The sequence below is a fragment of the Ursus maritimus genome, unplaced genomic scaffold (genome assembly GCF_017311325.1).
Source record: "Ursus maritimus isolate PB19 unplaced genomic scaffold, ASM1731132v1 scaffold_36, whole genome shotgun sequence".
In the NCBI taxonomy this organism is placed as follows: domain Eukaryota; kingdom Metazoa; phylum Chordata; class Mammalia; order Carnivora; family Ursidae; genus Ursus; species Ursus maritimus.
Window position 1 is genome coordinate 11949867 of NW_024426230.1, and position 26401 is coordinate 11976267.

The window sequence follows — 26401 nt, forward strand, 5'->3', positions numbered from 1 at the left end:
ATCAACCAGCGGATCAGAACAGAGAGCCTAAGACATAAACCCACATATTTACGGTCAACTAATACTCTGAATAGTATATGAATAAGTTTGATACAAAAAATAAAATAAAAAATTATTAAAAGAAGGCAAAAATGCACATACAGTGTTATTTACTCTGGAAATTTCTTGAACTCATTAAAATTTTTTATGTGCATGTTAAAAATGTCAACTAATCTTCGACAAGGGCAGCAAGAATGTACAATAATGAAAGGACAGTATCTTCAATAAGTGGTGTTAGAAAACTGAATATCCACATGCAGAAGAATGAAACTGGACCCCTATATTACACCATTGACAAAAATGAAGTTGAAATGCATCAAAGACTTCAATTTAAGACCTGAAACCATAAAACTCCTAGAGGAAAGCATAGGGAAAATATTCTTGATATTGGTCTTGACATTGATTTCTTGGATAAGACACCAAAATCACAGACACCAAAAGCTAAAATAAACAAGTGGGGCCATATCAAACTAAAGAGCATCTGCACAGCAGAAGAAGCAATAAACTGAAAAGGAATGGGAGAAAATATTTACAAACCATGTATCTGGATAAGGGGTTAATACACAAAATATATGAAGAACTCATATGACTCAATAGCGAAAAAGCAAATAATCCAATTTAAAAATGGACAAAGGACCTGAATAAATGTTTTTCCAAAGAAGACATTCCAATGGTTAATAGGTATATGAAAAGGTGCTCAACATCACTAATCATGAGGAAAATGCAAATCAAAACCACAATGAGATATCACCTTACATCTGTTAGAATGGCTGTTTTCAAAAAGACAAGAGATAACAAATGTTGGCAAGGAGGTGGACAAAAGAAAACTGATACACACCATTGGTGGGAATGTGAACTGGTACAGCCTTTATGGAAAACAGCATGGAGGTTCCTCAAAATATTAAAAATAGAACTAGCACATGATCCAAAAAAAAAAACCAAAAAAACCAACAAACAAACTACCATAATGATCCAGCAATCCCGCTCCTAGGTATATATCTGAAGGAAATGAAATCAGTATCTCAAAGAGATACCTGCACACCATGTTCACTGCAGCATTATTCACAACACCAAAGACATGGAAACAATGTAAATGTCCTTCAATGAATAAATGAATTCAAAAAAATGTGTGTATATATACACACAATTATTACTCAGCCATAAAAAAGGAAATCCTGCCATTTGTGACAACATAGATGAATCTGGAGGGCATTACTATAAATGAAATGAGCCGGAGAAAGGCAAATACTGTATGGTAACACTTAAAAGTAGAATCTTAAAAAAAAAAAAGATGCTGATTTCATAGAAATAGAAAAGAATAGTGGTGGCTAGGGGCTGGGAGGAGAAGAAGGAAATGGGGAGATGTAGGTCAAAAGATATAAATTTTCAGTTATAAAAGCAGTAAGTTCTGAGGATCTAATGTCATGGTGGATCTAACAACATGATCATATAGTGAATATCTGGAAGTTGCAAAGAGCAGACCCTAAGCATTCTCACCATGAACAAACAAACAACCGTTAACTATGTGAGGTAATGGATGTGTTAATTATCTTGACCTTGGTAATCATTCCACAATTATCAAATCACAATGTTCTACATTTTAAATATATACAATGTTTGTCAACTCTTTCTCAGTAAAGTTGAGGGGAAAATAAGGAAATCGACTCTCAGGGTGCCTGGCTGGCTCAGTTGGTAGAACATGTGACTCTTGACCTTGGGGTTGTGAGTTAAAGCCCCGTGTTGGGCACAGAGTTTAAAAAAAAAGAGAGAAAGAGAAATAAAAAGAAAAATCTACTCTTGTCTTTCCAGACATTTGTGTGTGTGTGCGCGTGTGTGTAGGTAAATAGATTTTTAAAAAAATATTTTATAATATGGCTTTTTAAATTAACATATATTATACTCTGAATAGTATATGAATAAATTTGATACAAAAATATGAAATAATAAAACATTATTAAAAGAAGGCAAAAATGCACATACAGTGTTATTTACTCTGGAAATTTCTTGATCTCATTAAATTTTTTTATGTGCATGTTAAAAATGTATAGGGGTAAATTTATTATATTTAACAGGCTCATAATAAATGAGAAATACTTACTTGAATAATTTTCAAGGGAGAATCAGGCTGGTAAATCTGAAGTCTAGGTACATAATGAACCAGCATGTGAAGCATGTTACAAGCTACATGGGCTACTGTTTTATTAGTAAACTGTAATAACAACAACAATAAATATTCATTAATGCATTAGCTGCTGAAAAACTTTAAACTTCATGTTACTTTTCGTCATTCTATATTTATTAAAATATTAAGATAAATACACGCTGCAAAATAAAAATTCACAACACATTCTTAAAACACAATTAACTTTATTTTTAATTTTGTGTTTGTCCCCATTTAAGTTTTATTCCATTTTCTCTTACCTAGATTTCTGCAACAGCCTGTAAACTGCTAATTTCCTTACCAATCGCTTCCCCATTCCAGTCTACTATACCAACACTTTCAAATTAATCTAAAGAACTGCTCTGATGCTGACATTCTCTATGCTTAAAGCTCTCAGATGACTCCCCAGTGGTACAAACTCAAATTTATGTTTAACTCTCTATTACCAAATCTCCCCCACTCTTCAAGCCTTGGCCAAATGTCTCCTCTTTCCAAAGTCTTCTCTATTACTTAAGTGATCTCAGCTTCCCCTGACCTTAATTAGCATTTTACATGCACCACTCATTTGGTTCTCTCAGCTTTCTGTTTTATTACTCTTATTTTAATCCTTTACAGCTGTCGTATTAATCTCTTGAATCTAGTATTTACAATTATTTTTTATTCTGGTATCCCTCACTCTGACTAGCAAACCACCTCAAACACAGTACATACTCAGAAATATTTGTTAAATAAGTAATATTTGTACCTTTTATGTTCAGAATTCTATACAGATACAGTATTACAAGTTATAAGACAAAAATATCAGGCATACTTTCACAAGCAAAAAATTTACTCAGTCAGACTCTCCAAGTAATTAGGTTATTATTATTTTTTTTAACAAATCTTACTCTGGTTACAGAGAGCATTTAACTTGAATAATAAAGCCAAATCACTGAACAGCTCAAGAATTCAGGAAGTAGTAAGGATTAAAGAGTAGGCTACAAAAATACTGATGAGGAAAAAATAAACAACTCTATATATGTTGTTAGGTGACATAAAAAGTTGAAATAAAATAGGTTATTGCTAGGATATCCTAAATTCAAGAGTAGGACCACTCTGAAGGAAAAAGGATCAAAGAAATAATATAGTAATAAATTAAGGAAAACATTTATTAAATATTTTATTCTATAGGGACACAGTATATAATTAACATTTGGAGAAAAATAGTCCTGCGTTCTATACTATAATAAAATGTTCCACTAAATAGGTTTTGTTGTTGTTTTTTTTTTTTTTTTTACCTTTAAGGAAACACAAATTACATTTAGAGCTTCCTTGATTTGAGGATGATGAGACTCATGGACTAGTTCTTCACAAATCCAAATACCTAAACTGCACAACGCTACACATCTGCAAAAAAGGCAATCAACAATGACATAAATAGAAAACGACACTTGAAATGAAATGAAACCACCACCACAACCAAAACACCCACAACCAACCAATCTAGAATGAACACGCACTGTTTAAGTGAATCAATTTGTTACTCTGTACATTAGCTCTTCTTAAGCAAGAGAATATAAGAGGAAAGCACATGACCCCAAACTCAACGCCTAGTTTTCAATCATAATTTACTACCAAGCTCAAAGGTGGGGATAACACACAGGATCTTTGTAGCAAACCCATATTAATAAATCGATATTGCCATAAAGCTTCTCAAATATATAACCTGCTTTCAAAAAAGGTAAGAGTGTGATTTTATTGACTGACAGCACAAAATGTACTTTAGCAAAAACATGAAGCTGATGGGATAAGTCAAATATTATTTTCTTTCCTTCCTTCCTTCCTTCCTTCCTTCCTTCCTTCCTTCCTTCTTTCTTTCTTTCTTTCTTTCTTTCTTTCTTTCTTTCTTTCTTTCTTTCGTAGAGAAGAGGGGAAGGGCAGAGGGAGAGGGAGAGAGAATCTTAAGCAGGTTCCATGCCCAGTGCAGAGTTTCTCGCAACCCTGAGATCATGACCTGAGCCAAAATCAAGAGTCAGATACTTAACTGACCGAGCCACCCAGGTGCCCCTAAATATTATTTTCCTAACTCTTAATTTTAACATAGCTAGCTATAAATTCTTTGTAAAACAAATCGGCAATACAAATAAAATTCATACACTTCATAAAGGGTTTCCAACAGAAACAGAACTTGTAGAATTTTTTCTATTCCCTAACATCTTGTGAAACTTCATTTCCCTATTTCAACTGAGTTTAAGCTTGAAGGGAGTTATTTGATCAGAATCAGAACTTTCATTAGCGTATTCAAGTATAAGCTTCTGATGAGGTACTTACTGGTTCCCTCAACTCCTAAAAAAGTCAACTCCTTCAGGTATCTTGGTATACTTGGCATGTCCTGATACCGACATTCTTAAATTAAATTTTGTAGAATGTTAAATTTCTGAATAATTCAAAGCAGAAATCTTTCTTCCTGAACATAGTGGATCAGAAATTCTTAACTCTCTTCTTTCAGTTTATCATAGTGTTAATGCTAATAAATTATTTACTAGCAAAACCACCAGGGCACCTGTGTGGCTCAGTTGGTTAAGCATCTGCCTTCGGCTCAGGTCATTATTTGGGGGTCCTGGGTTCAAGCCCCATGTTGGGCTCCCTGCTCAGTGGGGAGCCTGCCTCTCCCTCTCCTCCCAGCTTGTGCTTTCTCTCATTATCCTGTCTCTCTCAAATAAAATCTTAAAAAAAAAAAAAGAGTATCTGACCTACCGTGCAGGACCAGAGGGCTCATCTCTTGCTGAGCTTAATACAGTTTTAATTATGAGCTCCTAAAATAAAGGGGAAATAACCAGTAATGATTAAGATTTCATTCATTCATTCGTTCATTCATTCATTCAAATATTTATTAAATGGCCACTATGGGCCCAAGCACTGTATCCGGTGCTAGGGATACAACAGTGAAATAAAACAATCTTTGTTCTCACCTGCATATTTTATTAATAGAGTCCAATTTTATTAATAAAATTAGCTAAATAAATAACAATATGGACTGAATATTTGTGCCTCTCCCCAAATTCTTATGCTAAAACCCTATCCCCTAAAGATGATAGTATTAGCTGGTGCTTAGGTCAGGAGGATGAAGACCTGATGAATGAGATTAATGCTCTTATAAAAGAGACCACCAAAGAACTCCTTTACAAAGTGTCCCACTTTGTAAAGACACAGCGAGAAGGTGCCAGCTATGAACCAGTGAGAGGGCCCTCATCAGAATGCAGTTCTGCTGGAGCCCTGAGCTTGGACTTTATCAGCCTCCAGAACTGTGAGAAATAAATTTCTGTTGTTTATAAGCTACCCAGTGGGTAGTATTTTTTTTGGTATTATTTTGTTACAGCAGCACAGACTAAAATAAATGATTTCTGAAATTTATAACCAAATATATATTTCAAAAAAAGAATCATTTTTCCTGATTAAAAGATTAATAAAAAGCTCATTATAAGATAATTAAAACAGATTTACTTGCTCAAAAGTGTGAGCATCTTTTCAAAACTCTGAGAAATATTCATTTAAAAGCAAGCCTCCTCTTTTTTGATAATCTGTAAAACATTATAATGTGTGAGTTTGGGGATAAGTGCTAAATAATAGTTAAAATTATGTAAATGAATAAAATGTTCAAAAAGGAGAAAAAAGAGAGTAATTCTCTAAAGAGAGGATCTTATAGTAAGTGTATGTTTAGCAGGCAGAGAAACACCACCAGTTTATTAAGGAGCCCTAGAATATTTAATTTTTAATTAAAAATCAAGATGGATCTGTACAACATAAGTCAAAGTTGAAAAGATTTGGGAAGGTCAGGAATATCAACATGGGTCAAATACTGCAGTGGCTAACTAAGGAGAGGAAAACAAGAATACCACTAGGCTTGATAATTAAGAATCTATTTGTTCCTTTTTTAGAAAATCATTCATTCATTCATTCATATATTCACAAAGCACTTATTAGCTACATAGATTGTAAGCTCCTTAGGAGGAGTAACCTTCTACTTATCTTTGCAAACTTAGCATCTAGCTCAGTGGCTGGCAATTAATAGGTACTTCGAACGTATCTATTGTTTAAGCCCAAGAGCCTTCTATGTCATAGATCCTGTCTTAAATGCTGGAAAGAAACAGGTGGTTAAGATGCAGTACCTATCCTCGAGAAGTTTACATTCCAGGGAGAGAGGCAGATTTGTAAACAATTACAACACAAGATGCCATATACAAGGTTCTACGTGAACAGTTAAACTTCGGGAAGTCACAGAGGGCTTCACAAAGGGGTCTTAGGTAAACAGGATTGACAAATGATCAAGGTCAAAGACTAAGATTATTTGTGTTTGGGTGATTAAGAGAGACAAGAAGAGGAAAACAGGTCTATATAATGGATGTTTTAGGCAGAAAGAAATGTATTTTCAAAAGCACGAAATTGAAAAACAGCATGGTATGTTCCATGGGGCTATGTGGCCACGGTTTAGAATACACAGACAGCTGTTTTCGGTGAAAATGTGAAAATTAAATATGACCACTATGGCATGTAATTTTCCCTTAAATCTTCAGTTTTCTAAGAATAATCATTATTTTCTTAAGCTTTTTGCTTTCTTCATCATTATTACAATTAGCTTTTATTTTGGAGATACCCCTTTCCCAGAGTTTGTTTTGATTTTTTAAATCATCTCAGCCATTACTACCTATACAATGACCAGAAGACAATAAGGCCACTCAAATGCAGATCATATGTAGTAAACTAGGCTAATGCCCAGGAAACTCAAACCTGCCTGAGCAAATGAAAACTATTACCTATCCTTGACCTTCAGGATCTTCTGAAAATAGAAGAAACCAAAGATATTATATCTCTGAAGACCAAAGCTCAATTTCTATAGTTTTTATTAACTGTTATTATTGCAAATTTGCATTGACCTATACAATTTTATGTGTAAGTGAAATTCACTTGTTTAACAAATGTTTCTCGAGTACCAGAGGCCAAGCATGTTAAGCTCTGAGGATACAGGAGTAAATAAGACTGTGGTATCTATTTGTCTGAAACATAAATCAAACACTAAACAAGTAATTACAAATGCTATAAATATCGTAAAGAGAAATATGGCTGGTATGAAAAGTATCTGCAGAAATCCAGAAAACTGGATTGAAAAAATTTCTTTCAGAGAAGGCAAAAGTTTAAAAAAAAAATTATCAGCATGACTTTTGAGGAGATATAATGCTTCGGGTACATGGATTCCCCACCCCAATTCCACAGTTTCCTACAGCAAAACAGAATATTCCATTACATTGTTTGATATATCACATGGGGAAATTAGGAGACAGAGAGTCAAATTTGCAGATTTCATACCATCTCAGTCTTAGAAGCCTTAGAAATAGCATAGTATCTGCCTCACAGGATGTTTCAATAGATGTTCTGTGAGTGAATGAAAGAATCCTAAGATATTGATATATGAATGGATTCAATAATGAGAAAATGTTTCCTAAGAAGTTATCAACACAAAAGACTATGCTCCTAATGGACATTCTAGTCTTGTGTCTGAGGGGAGTGACTGGTTAACGTTAACAATTACGTGGATTTCTAAAGGAAAAGAAAGAATACAAATTTTATCGTACGTTGTTATAAAATTATTTAAATGCTAAAAATTAGCAGCTGATTTCTTACCTTAACATCTGTAAACTGAGACACAGCAATATCAGGAATGTTGGGATGGAGAGCAGGCAGTTCACAATATAAGTTAGGGAAGCAAACCAAAGATCCCAGAAGAACTTGTGCTTCCACTCTCGGTGCCTAGGTAACAGATTTTTATAATCTTTACAATGTATTTGATTATGTCATTAAATTACCAGAAAAGTTACTTTATTACCTAACCATATTACAAAGAGAAGTGAGAGCAAAAGACTAAATTAAAAAGGAAACAGGAAAGACAAAAAGATTCAGGTTTACACCTATACTTTCCACATGAACTACTGCTATTCTCAATAAATAATGAACAAACAGCAGAGCTCTCCTTAAGAGCAGCAAATAATCAGAAATCAGCCACAGTTCACGGGACTGTAAATAAGAATATAGCTTGGCTAACTGCATAAAATTACCCTAATTTTGAGAAAAAATATAAATATTTCCATTTTAAAGGCACCTCACACATCATAACATATTGTACTAATGAGATGGCTTATGTCACTAGATTATGTTTTTTACTATCTAAGGACTAATAAAGTAACTAAGGATAAAAACATTAACTGTCTCTTCAAGAAACAGGCACTAGTCTAGATGGTTTTTATGATCTTATGCACATTTTCTCATGTACAACACCTACACTACTTACTAAAAACAGTCAGAATTTATGCTTGGCCTGCAGATGATGGTAACTTTTCATCTTTTTTCCTTAGCTGTATTAAGCCATTTCTGAAGTATCAGCACTGAGCATTTCTTTTTCTTCCTCTACCTTCTTGCACGTCCACCAAACACCAACACCCACCTACTAATATACTTATTAACTAAAATGCCTACAATATTAATTTACATGTTTAATGATAACAAAAATGCTAAAACAAATCTGCTAGAAATATACTACTTCTATTCATATAAAACAAGAATCTGTCTCCAAAAGGATTTCCTTATGTTTCTAAATGTTATTATAGAGGCAGTGGAGTACTTTATTATGATTATCAACAAAAAAACTCATTTCCATATTTAAAACATAATCCAGATTTGCAGATAAAAGACACCACCATAAAGGGGGTAGGGTAAGCTTGTAGACACCATGACAATTTAAAATTAGCTATAGGGGTGCCTTGGCTAGCTCGGTCGGTAGAGCATGCGACTCTTCATCTCAGGGTTGTAAATTCAAGCTCCATCATGGGTGTTGAGATTACTTTGAAAAATAAAATCTTTAAATTAAAAAAATAAAACTAGCTATAAAAGTGAAACTGATAAAAACCAGTATTTTAAAAGAGATTAGCTAAGGGTTTTTTTTTAAAGTTGGATAGGGTAACTAAGAATGTTCAGGTATGTGGAGCATATTGTAATGTGATTACAATTAAGAAAAGCAAACCTAATCATTTATTTTGTAATTTGTCTGGCAGGGGAAGAAAGGAGCTGCCCATTAACAGAAGGAAGATGATGTGTATGGGATCTAAAGTGGAATCCAAAGAGGAAGATTTGGGCTGCGTAACTTCCAACATCATCCAGAGGAAAAGACTAACCTTAACCTGACAGGAGAGACATGAGGTGTCGGGTTTGATTCCTGCAATAATTTGTTTTCCTACGCAGTCTTTCTCAACAAGTGTTCCTCATATGAACCACAGAAAACAGAAAATGACTACTTTTCAAAATTTTCTCAAGGATGTTACAGAGCTAGTATCCTTCTAGAGGCACAGGAGGTGAATTTTGTCACATAAAATGGATGCCTAAGGACATCAGGGCTTAATTCTGCACAATCTTGAGAAAGTGCAGGAAATGTGCTGATTAGTCGTCTAGAATAATTGGCCTACGGAATAGTAATTGTTTTCATAGTAAACTGATAAAAAAAAATTACAGTAGTTCATGCATCAGTCTCCTCTGAGTTCTACCAACTTGTGTCAGTATCCAAGAGATTGATAATCTGTGTACACTAATACTGTAATAGCCTTGTAACTTATTTACCATCTTTATTTGCCTTCCATTTAATCTACTCCTAGATTAATACACTTATTTTAATGTTGCCAAAGCACAGATTCAATCATCTCTCTCCCTACTTCAAAAAATTTAACTGTTTATCTAATATAGCATTATCATCTGATCCCTCACATTCAAGGCCTTCTGAATATAGTCTAACTCGGTGGTTCTCAATCTTCGATGTCCATGCCAATTATGTGGAATATAGCTAAAATGTGCATGCTATTTTAGCAGGTCTGGGATGCGGTCTGAGACTGTGAATTTCTAACAAGCACCTAGATCATGCCAAATGTTTCTGGTATGCAGACAATGCTTTTTGTAGCTGGGATCTAAAGTACTTTTCTGTTCTTTTTGTCCACTACTTCCTAGTTAGATTAACCTGCTTCGAAAAAAGATGCAGTATTTGTCACTCCTAGAACACAGCCTACTCATGCCTGTTTCCATCCTGGCACGCCTTCCCTCATCAACATTTTCACTTAGAAAATTATTAATAATCTTTCAAGGACCCATTCAAATATCTTTTCCATGAAATATTCTTGATGTCCCTACACAAATAAGATCTTTCCTTTGTTTGAATTACCAACTAATTTTATTAAACAAACTCTTACATTGCACATACACAATGTGTCCATATAACGTTCCAACCATTTTCCAAATGTTAATTTAATCCTTATAAAATTACCCTATGAAGAAGGTTATCTCCATTTTATAGATGAAGAAACTGAGACACATAGAAATTAAGTAATTTGCACAAGGTTTCACATTTACTAAGTGGCAGTGGTGGGATTTGAACCCAGTCAGCCTGGCTCTAGACTCCATGCTTTTTTTTTTTTTTTTAATATTTTATTTATTTTATATTGAAAGGGAGGGAGAGAGAGGGAAAGTGAGCACAAGCAGGGGGGTAGGAGCAGGGGGAGAGGGAGAAGCAGACTCCCTGCTCAGCGTGGAGCATGACATGGGGCTTGATCCTAGGATCCTGAGATCATGACCTGAGCTGAAGTCAGATGCTTAACCAACTGAGCCACCCAGGTGCCCCTAGACTCCACTTTTTAACCATTATATTGAGCTCCTCCTATTGGTACTTACTTATTGCCCTACATTCTATACTTGTTATCAATTAAAAAACATCTATATAAGCATGGTGCTGTGCTAGGTCCTGGAGATACCAAGATGAGTAAGATGTGATCACTATTCTTACAGAACTGAAGAAACGGGGTTAATAACTAGCTATAAATACAGGTTCTTCCCTTATCTGAACATATCTACTAGGTGATTGCATCCAGTTTCATAGCCTTCAATAACATGTATAAGCTAATGTCTCCCAGCTTTCCATTTCAGTCCTGACATCTCCTTTGAGCTCCTGCCTTGTACATGCAATGCGCCTCCTGACATCTTCTCATGGATCTTAACAGGCAGCTTACTATACCCCACACAGAACTCCTCATTCACTGTTGGTCTTTTACATAGCTTATGAGTGAAATAACATAAGTTAATATACTAAACTCCTTTTAAGTTACAAAATGATGGTCAAGTATGACTCATTTTTCTCTCCCAAAAACTCTTAGTTTATTTAGTAGACTTTCAGTTAATTGTTATTTCTCATTTATACTTGTGCCAGAGTGATCCTTCTCAAATAGAAATCTGATCATGTCACCCCTTATGTAAAATCCCTCAATGCTTATTCATTCTTTCCTTGGGATGAAATCTAACCTCTTTAGCATTGTAAACCTGCTACTGTCTTGCTCTTTAGTTTATCTCTTAATATACTTAAATATATTTTAAATATATTTATATAATATATATATAAAATAATATAATATAAATAAATATATATTAAATAATATAAATATAAACATGTTCCAACTAGAGTGAGTTACTTGGCATTATTGGCAAGTGAGTTACTTGGCATAATATTATATATAATATATATAATAATATATATAATATATGCCAAGGAGTTACTTGGCATAATATTATATATAATATATATATATAATAATATATATAACATATATGTATAATATAAATAAATATATATTAAATAATATACTTAAATATAAACATGTTCCAACTAGAGTGAGTTACTTGGCATTGTCTCACAGCTCCATAACTGGTATAAAAATCCTCACATGCTGTTTCAGAGTTTAGAGTTTAAACTCCTAGGGCAAACATCTGGATGACCTCACCTCTGGTCCTTCTCTTTTGCTATGGCACCACCCTTTCTTTAGTTTCTTCCCTCCCTCTACTTGTTTCCTTAGATTTCCTCAATTTTAAATTTTTTTTGCGTATCAGATTTAATCCATTTTTATACTCATGTGTCAATTTATCAACTAAATTTAGTACTTTTTTTTTTTTAAGATTTTATTTATTTATTCGACAGAGATAGAGACAGCCAGCGAGAGAGGGAACACAAGCAGGGGGAGTGGGAGAGGAAGAAGCAGGCTCATAGTGGAGGAGCCTGATGTGGGGCTCGATCCCATAATGCCGGGATCACGCCCTGAGCCGAAGGCAGATGCTTAACCGCTGTGCCACCCAGGCGCCCCAATTTAGTACTTTCTTATACTTCAAAATTTACTTTAAAAAAAAAAGCAACTTCAATTAAACTGTAAATTTTCCTGAATATCAGCTGGTTAAATTTATTAACAAGGGCTACTCCCTTGTTGCTTTGTTAGTTGAGTCCTGTTTAACTACAGTCTGTTATAATACAAAGAACAGGAAATAAAAACTTACATTGAGAAAAGCTGAAGAAGCCACTCTACCAGCTGCTACAATAAAATCCATAATAAGCATTGTGGCACCAGGCAAACCAAGTGAAAAAAACTGAGGTGAGCAGTGCTTGATGATTGTATTGACAATATCCTTAGGAGTAAGAAAAGAAGGGGGAAAGAATATCTTAAATAAATCTTGGGTATCAGCTAATCAATACTCTTAAAAAAAGATAACACATGAAACAGTAAAACAGGCAATTACCATACCTTGCCTAATTGGAAAGACTAATTTTAATCTTCTAAATAATCCATGCTTACTATTATATTCTGTCAAAGGAAAATAAATTTAAAACACATCTGTTTAACTGACATCAATACAGCATTTTTTTTTTTCACACTAGAGAGCAAGTTGGAAGGCTCTTTTCTTCTGAGAGTTGAAAATGTAAGGCCCACGTATCATAAAACTGAACTGCAGAGTGGTTCCTTCTCTCATCTACTTGCTTCCATGTGAGATCTCTGATCTCTAAAGTTGCATGATCTGTTATGTGGCAACTGGAGGGATTCTCTTTATTAGATAAACTGAAGTCCTTTGATGACAAATATCTAGCCTCAGAAATACAGACCTAGGCATTTTTGAGGGAGTATTCTTAACTTGGTTATTCATTCACTTTGCCTTTGGAATTCAACACGAGGATGCAGTGTTTTACGTTGTATTACTCAGTCTGATTTATCCTAAACAAAAGGTCTCTCTGTCAAGTAATTAAAGGTGTCATTTTGTTTGAGACATGTTTATAAGGTAGAACACTGTAAAATAACTATTTCAAATTAATGCAATAAGTAGTTTCATTTTTCGGGAAGAGAGATATAATTACCTCTTTCAATATTAGTTTAATGTTCTTTAAATGAACTGTATGTGAAATTTAACCACATTATGATTAAAATGTTTCATTACCATGGCTTATAACCTCCCATAGATTTTTTTAGTTTTATGGCCAGGATCAAGACCCCTGAAATAATGTTGTAGAGTCCTATTTATGACTGGTTACTGTAATGATTGCACTGATACAAATGCCAAGTCAACAGAACTGTCACTATGCTAATACAATCTATGGAAGTAAGAAAATATGATGTGCTAACTCTTAGAGTGCAAAAAACCTCTGTTGCATGACTAGATGAGAAAGTCCATATGCCTGGATTGCCAATTATTAAGTAACAATTACAAAACACCCAAGAATGAGTACATTAGGACATTAAAGAAACATGTAGTCAGTCTAAGCAAAAGATGGCTTAATATTTTCAAAAAGCAAACTAGTTATTTTAACATTAGAGGAAAGATATAGTTAATAAACAAGTTCATCCCCTAGCTATAATAGCTCTTCAACTATGGTTTCAAGAACAAATGAGGTCACAAAATGGAAGAAACTTGTAAATAAAATGACTACATAACAGAGTATTTAATTGTAGACCTTAAAAGTCAAGAGTTAAACAATCAAGAATCAAAGATAAATTTATAAAGCAATTGGTTAGAAAGTATATATTTACCTGATCAATATGAAGTAATCCACAATGCATTATATTGTAGAAATGTGTTAGAAAATCTCTGTTTGGAGAAACATCTTGTCTTCTTTTCATTGTATTACAGATAAGTTTGTACGCATGTAATTTACCTTGTTTATATTTATCAGTCAACATGGTTGCCTACAATTTAAAAATGTTAGTTTTAATACTCAAAAACAAATACTGTTAAACTGAATATAGCAAGCAATATATTTGTTTTCATTTAATTCTCTGTTGGCCCAATTTCTTAATGAATCAATTATTAGGATTAATGAAACTACTGTTACTATTAAAATGAAACAACATAGGTATGAATAACCACATACTGTTTTCACTTAGGAAAATGCACCAAACATATCAAATAATGCTCAAAAGAATTAAATCTTTTTTTTTTTTTAACATTTTATTCATTTATTTGACAGAGAGAGCAAGAGAGCACAAACAGGTGGAGTTGCAGAAGGAGAGGGAGAAGTAGGCTCTCCGCTGAGCAGGGAGCCCAATGGGGGGCTCGATCCCAGCACCCTGGGATCATGACCTGAGCTGAAGGCAGACGCTTAACCAACTAAGTCACCCAGGTGTGACAAGAATTAAATCTTTAAAAATACACAGCATATTCTGACACAAATTTGAGATTTACACTTCACTTAAATATAATAATTTTCTACATTTTTGTTTTATTAAATAAGTAAAAATGATGCACTGGTATAATAATTTTGTTATGCCCATTCTCCTCTCTATATAATCCCCAATGACTAGTTAAAAACTAAGTGTTCTAGAAGACTATATAAAAGCCAAAGAATCTACAGATGTTTAAAACTGATTACATATGTATTTACTTTTAAATTAGTATTCTATATATTAAGCATACCTTGAAAAGCCAAGGTGTAAGAATTCTCAGTGGAGGAATCAAAACTGGTGGTGAAGGAGAGGTCAGGTTATCAGTTGAAATGCCGAGGTTATCTCTAATCTGTAATTTTCAAATAAAATGCAACAAACCTATAAAAGTGTTCTTCCAGTTTGTTTTACCTTAAACTTGAGTTCAATTCCAGTTCCTATCACTAATTATATATTTAAACATGGTTAAGTGACTTCACCTTGCTAGGATAGGAACCAGTTTATAGTAAGGGGGGTGGTGGGTGGCAATGAGATCTAACGCTTCTATTTCTCAACCCTTTTCTTTCTTTCTCCTCTTATGGTGTGTGGTTTTTTTTTTTTTTTTTTTTTTTTTTTTTTTTTTTTTTTTTTTTTTTACCTTAGCTAGATTTTGCCAAAGTTCACAGAGGTAATCAAAAACTTGAGCATGTATTTCGGGATCCATAATAGCGTTGACATCTCCCAAAATGCCTAGCATTCTTCGCCACATTACAGTAGCAACATCAGCATGCCATCCTGTGAGTGTACCCCCTGCCATCACACTACAACATTCAGATGGAAATTCACTGATTTCTGTAGAAAAAAATATACTAGTGTCAGTACTTTTTCTAAGAATTGATCACAAAAACACAAAATGACTTAAATATCCACAAAAGTGATTTTTAAAAATGTCAATATGCATTAGTGTTATTTTTTCCTGATAAGATCAAAACCTCACTAGTTCATAATTCCTTATTATTGCAATAATTATTTATTCTATAACACTTGTACTTGGATTTACCTAAGAAGGAAATGATGCAGATACCAGATAGAGACATTTATAGTTGATATAAAGATCATATTTATAAGTAGCTACTCTCTCTTTCATCGAATGGCTACTTCAGGTTATAGCATCAATTAATAAAAAATCTCAGGCTAAAGGCAATTCCTATAGGAAGTCTTCATAAGTCTGTTTCTTTGTACAACACTTAAAACTTCCAAAGAAATATATTTCACAATTAAGTCAGGCCTAGTATTAAAAAGGATATTATAATAACATGGGAAAATTAATATTTTTACTTACACTTAAACATAATCTAAAATTTCTATAGTTATATTTCTTTTGTTTAATAAAATTGGCAAGATTATATGTAAGAAATATAGGTAACCTTGAATCCTAGTCTCATTTCTGTCATGCATTATGTGACACTGTACAAATTATTTAATAACCTTCATAAGGCTACACTTCCTCACTGTAAAATAGATGGTTTAGCTATATATCACTATAGGTCTCCTCCAGCTTAAAAAATATCCATTATTCTATTCAGTGTATATAATGGAAAAAGCAAAATAATTACTAAGTTAGTAAAGATTATTACTTGATAATATCTCAATGTGCTCATAATTTACAGGCTCATTCTATATGTAAGTCCTTTACTCCTCATGTTTGACTTTTTTCTCTTTCCACATAAAGTGTATAATAACTGATTGTATTATAAAAAAGTTACCAAATTGTCTTTCACAATAATAAAAAATAAGAGTCTGATGTAAACCCAATGAAATAAAACAAAAAACACTGCAGTTTTAACCATCACTGTTAACATCTCCATACTCGACGGAACCTTCATAATATAGTGATAAATCAACTGACTTGTCTCTAACTTAACCCTCTCAAAAACAAAATTTTAAATAATTTAAATGATAAGATCTCCTAACACTAATGCCCTAAAAGGAAAAAATGGCAAATATCTAATTTCCAAATATTGCCTAGGTCATCTGGAGTCTGAAGAACAGAATGGTGGAGCTTCTCATCAAGTTGCAGATCTTTCTGTTCCATGTGATCTATATTCAGCGTGGAAGGAGAAGGCGTCTGTGACCTGGATCCCAGAGCTGAATGGACTGGAGAAGCACTTTCTGAACCTGTAAACACAATTTCATAAAAATTACCATGAAGAGAATATTCAACACCCTCTACCTAAGATGTAATGCTTAAAACCCCAATAAAACACAACTGAGCAGTATCAAAGGGTAAAACAGGTTATAAATTGGCCAAAGAGGTAAATAAAATCATAATACGGTACAAGATTTTGTATCTAGGGGTCTCATTTGATTTCTTCCATGGGACTCATATGAAATCAGAACAGGACATACCAGTTCATAGAAGCCATCAGTGAGAGTGAGAATGTTTACTCCCATTCCTGGTCCAGCTACAGACACTCTAGGACTTACTGCTACTCTATTTCACTTCAGACTTGGGGCAATTCAAGAGAAGAGAAATTTGCTCACTGTGGCTCTATCTGCTACTATCGTTGCTGGCCTGGTGTACAGTGGTCCCTGTTGGTCCCCGTTGGTCCCGTCTTCAGTCTTTCCCCTCCCACATACACGCTACTTTCCCTCCTTCCCAATCCATTCTTCGTAAGCCTGCAAAAAAATCTAAACATCTAACCTGACAGTACTCCCTCATTTAAAATCTTTCTATGGATTTTATGGCTCTTTACTAGCCACAACATAAGCCCAAACTTCTTAGTGTGTGGTTTTCCCATCTTTCTGCAACTTTCTTAAGCTCCATAATTCCCCTAGTACTTTTAAGTTCTAGTCATAGAAAGTAAACTGCTGGTATTTATCAGAAAATGTAGCATAACTCTGGCCTTTTCCACATGTTTTTCCTTTGCATGGAGCCCTTATCCTGTTCTTATAGGTCTGGTTAACTTTTTATTTTTCAGGTCTCACCTTAGACACCCCTTCCTGAGAACCCTACCCAGTGCTGATGCATCCAGGGTAAATAAGTAATCTCTGCTATTTGCACTTGTACCTCCCCATTAAAGCACTTGTCACACTGACCTGAAACTGTTCAGTTTTAAATATCTTCACTAGTGCATATACTCTGTAAGAACAGGGACTGTCTCTGCGTTACATACTGACGTAGTGCTAGTGCCTAGTATAGTGTCTGCCACATAGCAGAAATGTGTATTAATTTAAATTATATATAGCATAAATTAATACTATATTGAATTTGTGGTGGTTGTATGGGAGTGCTACTAGTACCAAGCAAGCCCCTAAAATATTAGGTCTTTTCCACAGAAAATCAATAAAGAAAGATCAGCCTTAAATGACACATTAGACCAGATGGACTTAACTGATATGTACAGAAGAATCCATCCAAAGCATCAGAATACCTACTCTTCTCAAGTGCACATGGAACATTCTCCAGGATAGATCACATATTAGATCACACAACAAGTTTCAATAAATTCAACAAGACTGAAATCATATCAAGCATCTTTTCTGACCACAACAGTATGAAACTAGAATTCAACTACCAGAAGAAAACGGGAAAAACTACAAATACAAGGAGACTAAACATGTTACTAAATAACTACAGAGTGAATGAAAAATTAAAGGAAAAATTTTTAAAAAATACACAGAAACAAATGAAAGCAGAAATATCACATACCAAAATCTATGGAATGTAGCAAAAATGATTCTAAGAGGGAATTTCATAGCAAGACACACCTCCCTCAAGAAAAGAGAAATCTCAAACAATTTAACTTCACACCTAGGGAAACTAGGAAAAAAAGTAAAAACAATGCCCGAAATTAATAGAAGGAAAGAAATAATAAAGATCAGAGCAGGGAGGAGGAGTTAAGATGGCGGAGGAGTAAGGGACACCTTTTTCAGCCGGTCCCCTGAGTCGAGCTGGATAGGTACCAGACCAGCCTGAACATCCACGGAATCAGCCTGAGACGCAGGAAGATACATCTGGATCTCTACAAATGAACATCTCCAGTGCTGAGTATTGAGGTATGAAGCGGGGAGCCATGAAACCGCGCACAGATATCGGAAGATAAACGGAAGGGGGAGGGAGCCGCCACGTTTGGGCGACGGGAAGTGGTAGCCACCTGCACGGGGAGCGGGCGGACTCGCAGACCAGCACCCGCGAGAGAGCGGACTGAGACCTTGAGCCGGGGAACGCGCGCCACCAGACTGAAACGGAGCTCCGGTGCGCTCACTGGATCCAGACTGAGACCGGGAGCTCCGGGAGCGCGCGGGGCCTGCTGGCAGCGTTACAAACACAAAGGACAGAGACGCGCTGGCCCTGGAAGTGAGGGCTGGGACACCGGGTGTGGGGCGCACATCCCGGGACGCTGCAGGGTTGAGCAGCACCAACAGTAGCAGAGTTAAAGTGGCCAGAACATCAGTGGAGAACGGCCCGCGATCCCTCTGTTCTGAGACAGAGGCTGAGATTCAGCCACTGCTGCTCTGTCTCTCAGAAGAGGCACAGCAAACCGCCAGGGAAAGCCGCCAGAGAACAAAAGCCTGGAAACACCGGCTCACAGTGTGCCCAGCCCCAACCCCCGCTCACAGGGGACAGGGAGACTCTACCCAAACAGTGTTGCCTGAGTATTGGCGTGGCAGGCCCTGCCCCCAGAAGGCAGGCTGAAAAAGCAAGAAGCCCACATCGCTAAGATCCCTATAAAACAAGGGTGCACTGCCTGGGTCCTGGTCAATAATTTGGGCTCTGGACAACCCCGCAACCTCTCCTCCTCAGAATGACGAGAAGGAGAAATCCCCCCTAGCAAAGAAAAGACAATGAGTCTGTGGCTTCTGCCACAGAACTAATGGATATGGATGTAACCAAATTATCGGAAATGGAATTCAGAGTAACAACGGTCAAGATGATGTGCAGACTTGAAAAAACTATTAACGAAAATGTAAATGAGAATATAGAATCTCTAAGGGCGGAAATGAGAGCGAATCTGGCAGAAATTAAAAATTCTATGAGCCAAATGCAGTCAAAACTAGAGGCTCTGACAGCCAGGGTGAATGAGGCAGAGGAACGTAACAGCAAATTGGAGGATGGGTTAGTAGAAGAAAAAGTGAAAATAGAATCTGGACTTAAAAAAGTCCACGCCCACGAATGTTGGTTACGGGAGATTACTGCCTCAATGAAACGATTCAATGTCAGAATCATCGGTATCCCCGAGGGGGTGGAGAAAAACAGAGGTCTAGAAGAGATATTTGAACAAATTGTAGCTGAAAACTTCCCTAATCTAGCAAGAGAAACAAACATCTGTGTCCAAGAGGCAGAGAGGACCCCTCCCAAGCTCAACCATGACAAACCTACGCCACGTCACGTCATAGTGCAATTCGCAAATATTAGATCCAAGGATACAGTACTGAAAGCGGCCAGGGCAAAGAAATTTCTCACGTACCAAGGCAAAGGTATCAGAATTACATCAGACCTGTCTACACAGACCTGGAATGAGAGAAAGGGTTGGGGGAGCATATTTAAAGCTCTTTCAGAGAAAAACATGCAGCCAAGGATCCTTTATCCAGCAAGGCTGTCATTCAGAATTCATGGAGAAATAAAGACCTTTTACTGACAACATGGCAGAATTAAAAGCATATCTCTCAGTACTCAGCCTGAACATTAATGGTTTAAATTCTGGTTTCAAACGCCACAGGGTTGCAGATTGGATAAAAAGAAATGACCCATCCATTTGCTGTCTACAAGAGACTCATTTCGAACCCAAAGATGCATTCAGACTGAGAGTAAGGGGATGGAGTATCATCTTTCACGCAAATGGACCTCAAAAGAAAGCTGGGGTAGCAATTCTCATATCAGATAAATTGGATTTTAAACTACAGACTATAGTTAGAGATGCAGAAGGGCACTATATTATTCTTAAGGGAAGTATTCAACAAGTGGATATGACAATTATAAATATATATGCCCCCAACAGGGGAGCAGCAAGATACACAAGCCAACTCTTAACCAGAATAAAGAGACATATAGATAAAAATACATTAATAGTAGGGGACCTCAACACCCCGCTATCAGAAATAGACAGAACACCCTTGCAAAAACTAAGCAAAGAAGCAAAGGCTTTCAATGCCATACTAGACCAGTTGGACCTCATAGATATATATAGAACACTACACCCCAGAACCAAAGAATACTCATTCTATTCTAATGCCTATGGAACATTCTCAAGAATAGCCCATGTTCTGGGACACAAAACAGGTCTCAACCGATACCAAAAGATTGAAATTATCCCCTGCATATTCTCAGACCACAACGCTCTGAAATTGGAACTCAACCACAAGGAAAAATTTGGAAGAAACTCAAACACTTGGAGACTAAGAACCATCCTGCTCAGGAATGACTCGATAAACCAGGAAATCAAAAATCAAATTAAACAATTTATGGAGACCAATGAGAATGAAAATACAACAGTCCAAAACCTATGGGATACTGCAAAGGCAGTCCTAAGGGGGAAATACATAGCCATCCAAGCCTCACTCAAAAGAATAGAAAAATCTAAAATGCAGTTTTTATATTCTCACCTCAAGAAGCTGGAACAGCAACAGAGGGACAGGCCTAATCCACGCACGAGGAAGCAGTTGACCAAAATTAGAGCTGAAATCAATCAAGCAGAAACCAGAAGTACAGTAGAGCAGATCAACAGGACTAGAAGCTGGTTCTTTGAGAGAATCAATAAAATTGACAGACCACTGGCAAGACTTATCCAAAAGAAAAGAGAAAGGACCCAGATTATTAAAATTATGAATGAAAAAGGAGAGGTCACGACGAACACCATTGAAATTGGAAGGATTATTAGAAATTTTTATCAACAGCTATATGCCAATAAACTAAGCAATCTGGAAGAGATGGAATCCTTCCTGGAAACCTATAAACTACCAAGATTGAAACCGGAAGAAATTGATTCCTTAAACAGGCCAATTAATTATGAAGAAATTGAGTCAGTGATAAACAACCTTCCAAATAACAAAACTCCAGGCCCGGACGGTTTTCCTGGGGAATTCTACCAAACATTCAAAGAAGAAATAATACCTATTCTCCTAAAGCTATTTCAAAAAATAGAAACAGAAGGAAAGCTACCAAACTCATTCTATGAGGCCAATATTACCTTGATCCCCAAACCAGGCAAAGACCCCATCAAAAAGGAGAATTACAGACCGATTTCCCTAATGAATATGGACGCCAAAATCCTCAACAAGATACTTGCTAATAGAATCCAACAGTACATTAAAAGGATTATCCATCACGATCAAGTGGGATTCATACCTGGGATGCAAGCGTGGTTCAATATTCGCAAATCAATCAGCGTGATACATCATATCAACAAGAAAAGACTCAGGAACCATATGATCCTCTCAATCGATGCCGAAAAAGCATTTGACAAAATACAGCATCCTTTCCTGATTAAAACCCTTCAGAGTGTAGGAATAGAAGGTACATTTCTCAATCTCATAAAAGCCATCTATGAAAAGCCTACTGCAAATATTATTCTCAATGGGGAAAAGCTGGAAGCCTTTCCCTTAAGATCAGGAACTCGACAAGGATGCCCACTCTCGCCACTATTATTCAACATAGTACTAGAAGTCCTTGCAACAGCAATCAGACGACAAAAAGGGATCAAAGGTATTCAAATTGGCAAAGAAGAAGTCAAAATGTCTCTCTTTGCAGATGACATGATACTCTATATGGAAAACCCAAAAGAAGCCACTCCCAAACTATTAGAAGTTATAGAGCAATTCAGTAACGTGGCGGGATACAAAATCAATGCTCAGAAATCAGTTGCATTTCTATACACGAATAACGAGACCGAAGAAAGAGAAATTAGGGAATCCATCCCATTTACAATAGCACCAAAAACCATACGTTACCTTGGAATTAACTTAACCAGAGACGTAAAGGACCTATATTCTAGAAACTATAAATCACTCTTGAAAGACATTGAGGAAGACATAAAAAGATGGAAAGATATTCCATGCTCATGGATCGGAAGAATTAACATAGTTAAAATGTCCATGCTACCCAGAGCAATCTACACTTTCAATGCTATCCCGATCAAAATACCAAGGACATTTTTCAAAGAACTGGAACAAACAGTCCTTAAATTTGTATGGAAACAGAAAAGGCCCCGAATCTCCAAGGAACTGTTGAAAAGGAAAAACAAAGCTGGGGGCATCACAATGCCGGATTTCGAGCTGTACTACAAAGCTGTGATCACAAAGACAGCATGGTACTGGCACAAAAACAGACACATAGACCAATGGAACAGAATAGAGAGCCCAGAAATGGACCCTCGGCTCTTTGGGCAACTAATATTTGATAAAGCAGGAAAAAACATCCGGTGGGAAAAAGACAGTCTCTTCAATAAATGGTGCTGGGAAAATTGGACAGCTACATGCAAAAGAATGAAACTTGACCACTCTCTCACACCATACACAAAAATAAACTCCAAATGGATGAAAGACCTCGATGTGAGACAGGAATCCATCAAAATTCTAGAGGAGAACATAGGCAGCAACCTCTACGACATCGGCCAAAGCAACCTTTTTCATGACACATCCCCAAAGGCAAGAGAAACAAAAGATAAAATGAATTTATGGGACTTCATCAAGATTAAAAGTTTCTGCACATCCAAGGAAACAGTCAGAAAAACTAAGAGGCAGCCCACGGAATGGGAGAAGATATTTGCAAATGACACTACAGATAAAGGACTGGTATCCAAGATCTACAAAGAACTTCTCAAACTCAATACACGAGAAACAAATAAACAAATCAAAAAATGGGCAGAAGATATGAACAGACACTTTTCCAATGAAGACATACAAATAGCTAACAGACACATGAAAAAATGTTCAAAATCATTAGCCATCAAGGAAATTCAAATCAAAACCACACTGAGATACCACCTTACGCCAGTTAGAATGGCAAAAATAGACAAGGCAAGAAACAACAATTGTTGGAGAGGATGTGGAGAAAGGGGATCCCTCCTACATTGTTGGTGGGAATGCAAGTTGGTACAGCTACTCTGGAAAACAGTGTGGAGGTCCCTTAAAAAGTTAAAAATTGAGCTACCCTATGATCCAGCAATTGCACTACTGGGTATTTACCCCAAAGATACAGACGTAGTGAAGAGAAGGGCAATATGCACCCCAATCTTCATAGCAGCAATGTCCACAATAGCTAAATCGTGGAAGGAACCGAGATACCCTTCAACAGAGGACTGGATTAAGAAGTTGTGGTCCATATATACAATGGAATATTACTCAGCTATCAGAAAGAACGAGTTCTCAACATTTGCTACAACATGGACAGCACTGGAGGAGATAATGCTAAGTGAAATAAGTCAAGCAGAGAAAGACAACTATCATATGATTTCTCTCATCTATGGAACATAAGAACTAGAATGATCAGTCATCTATGGAACAAAAGAACTAGGAAGATCGGTAGGAGAAGAAAGGGATAAAGAAAGGCGGGGTAATCAGAAGGGGGAATGAAGCATGAGAGACTATGGACTATGAGAAACAAACTGAGGGCTTCAGAGGGGAGGGGGTGGGGGAATGGGATAGACTGGTGATGGGTAGTAAGGAGGGCACATATTGCGTGGTGCACTGGGTGTTATACACAACTAATGAATCATCGAACTTTGCATCAGAAACCAGGGACGTACTGTATGGTGACTAACATAATATAATAAAAAAACATTAAAAAAAAAGATCAGAGCAGAAATTAATGAAACAGAGATTAAAAAGACAATAAAGAAGATCAATGAAACTAAGGGCTGGTTCTCTGAAAAGATAAAAATAACAATCCTTTACCTAGACCCACAAGAAAAAAAAAAAGCTCAAAGTCAGAAACGAAAAAAAAAAAAAAGAAAGAAATGAAAGAAAGGGTGTTACAACCAATACCACAGCAATACAAAGGATCTTAAGAGGTTATTTTGAACAATTATATGCCAACAAATTGGTCGACCTAGAAGAAATGGATAAATTCCTAGAAATGTACAATCTTCCCAGATTGAATCATGAAGAAATAGAAATCTGAATAGACCAATCACTAGTAAGGAGACTGAATCAGTAATCAAAAACCTCCTAAAAAACAATATTCCAAGACCACCTGGCTTCACTGGTGAATTCTACGAAACATTCAAAGAAGTCTTAACACCTACCCCTCTCAAACTCTTCCAAAAAATTAAAGAGGAAGGAAAACTTTCAAACTCATTTTACATTACCCTCATACCAAAACTAGACAAGGACACCACAAAAGAAAATTAGAGGCCAAAATCCCTAATGAACATAGATGCAAAAATCCTCAACAAAATATTAGCCAACTGAGTTCAACAACACATAAAAGCAATCATACGCCATGATTAAGTGGGATTTATTCCAGGGAGACAAAGATGGCTCAACATTCACAAATCAACCAATGTGGTACACCACATTAACAAAAGGAAAGATAAAAATCATATGATTATTTCACTAGACGCAGAAAGTATTTGACAAAATTCAACACCCATTTATGATAAAAAGTCTCAACAAACTGGATATAAAGGGAATGTACCTCAACATAATAATAAAGGCCATATAAGACAAACCAGCTTCTAATATCATATTCAATGGTGAAAACTTGAAAGCTTGCCCACTATCCCCACTTTTATTCAACACAGTATTCAAAGTCCTAGCTATAGCAATTGGGTTAAGAAAAAGAAATTAATAGGTACACAAATTGGAAAGGAAGAATTAAAACTGTCACTATATGCTGATCACATGATACTATATATAGAAAACCCTGAAGATTCCATCAAAAAACTGTTAGAATAAACGAATTCAGTAAAATTGCAGGATACAAAATTAATACATAAAAACTCTGCTGTGTTTCTGTACAGTAATAATGAGCCACAAACAATCCCATTTATAATCACATCAAAAAGAATAAAATACCTAGGAATTAATTTAGCCAAGGAGGTGAAAGACCTACACAGTGAAAACTATAAGACACTGATGAAAGAAACTGAAGAAGACACAAATAAATGGAAAGATATTCCATGCTCATGAGCTGGAAGAATTAAGATTGTTAAAATATCCATACCACCCAATACAATGTACAGATTCAATGCAATCCCTATCAAAATATCAACAGCATTTTTCACAGAACTAGAACCAATAATTTTAAAATTTGTATGGAACAACAAAAGACTAAATAGCCAAATCAATTCTGAGAAAGAAGGACAAAGCTGGAGGTATCCTGCTCCCTATTTCAAATTATACTACAAAGCTGTAGTAATTACAACAGTGTGGTATTGGCATAAAAACAGACACAGAGATCAACAGAACAGAGAGCACAGAAAACACCCATGCATATATGGTCAATTAATTTACAATAAAGGAGGGTAAAATATACAATGGAGAAAGGATAGTCTCTTCAATAAATGGTGTTGGGAAAACTGGACAGCTATATGCTAAAGGATGAAACTGGACCACTATCTCATACCATACACAAAAATCAACTCAAAATGGATTGAAGACCTGAAAACATAAAACTCCTAAAAGAAAACACAGGCAGTAAGGTCCTTCACATTGGTCTTAGTGATGTTTTTAAGATGTCTCTTTAGGG

At 35.8% G+C, this 26401-nt stretch overlaps 1 protein-coding gene across 2 annotated transcripts in view; it reads right to left on the reverse strand.

Annotated features, from left to right (window-relative positions):
• Nucleotides 1-26401, reverse strand: part of RALGAPA1 (Ral GTPase activating protein catalytic subunit alpha 1) — a 252075-nt gene that overhangs the window by 113588 nt on the left and 112086 nt on the right. For both annotated transcript variants that reach the window (XM_040620839.1, XM_008694072.2), the window contains 9 exons: nucleotides 16738-16890; nucleotides 15371-15564; nucleotides 14987-15085; nucleotides 14104-14259; nucleotides 12584-12712; nucleotides 7859-7984; nucleotides 4937-4995; nucleotides 3478-3586; nucleotides 2138-2248 (listed from right to left, as the gene is read on the reverse strand). In XM_040620839.1, the coding sequence (XP_040476773.1) occupies nucleotides 2138-2248; nucleotides 3478-3586; nucleotides 4937-4995; nucleotides 7859-7984; nucleotides 12584-12712; nucleotides 14104-14259; nucleotides 14987-15085; nucleotides 15371-15564; nucleotides 16738-16890 (1136 nt within the window). The remainder of the gene's footprint in view (nucleotides 1-2137; nucleotides 2249-3477; nucleotides 3587-4936; nucleotides 4996-7858; nucleotides 7985-12583; nucleotides 12713-14103; nucleotides 14260-14986; nucleotides 15086-15370; nucleotides 15565-16737; nucleotides 16891-26401) is intronic.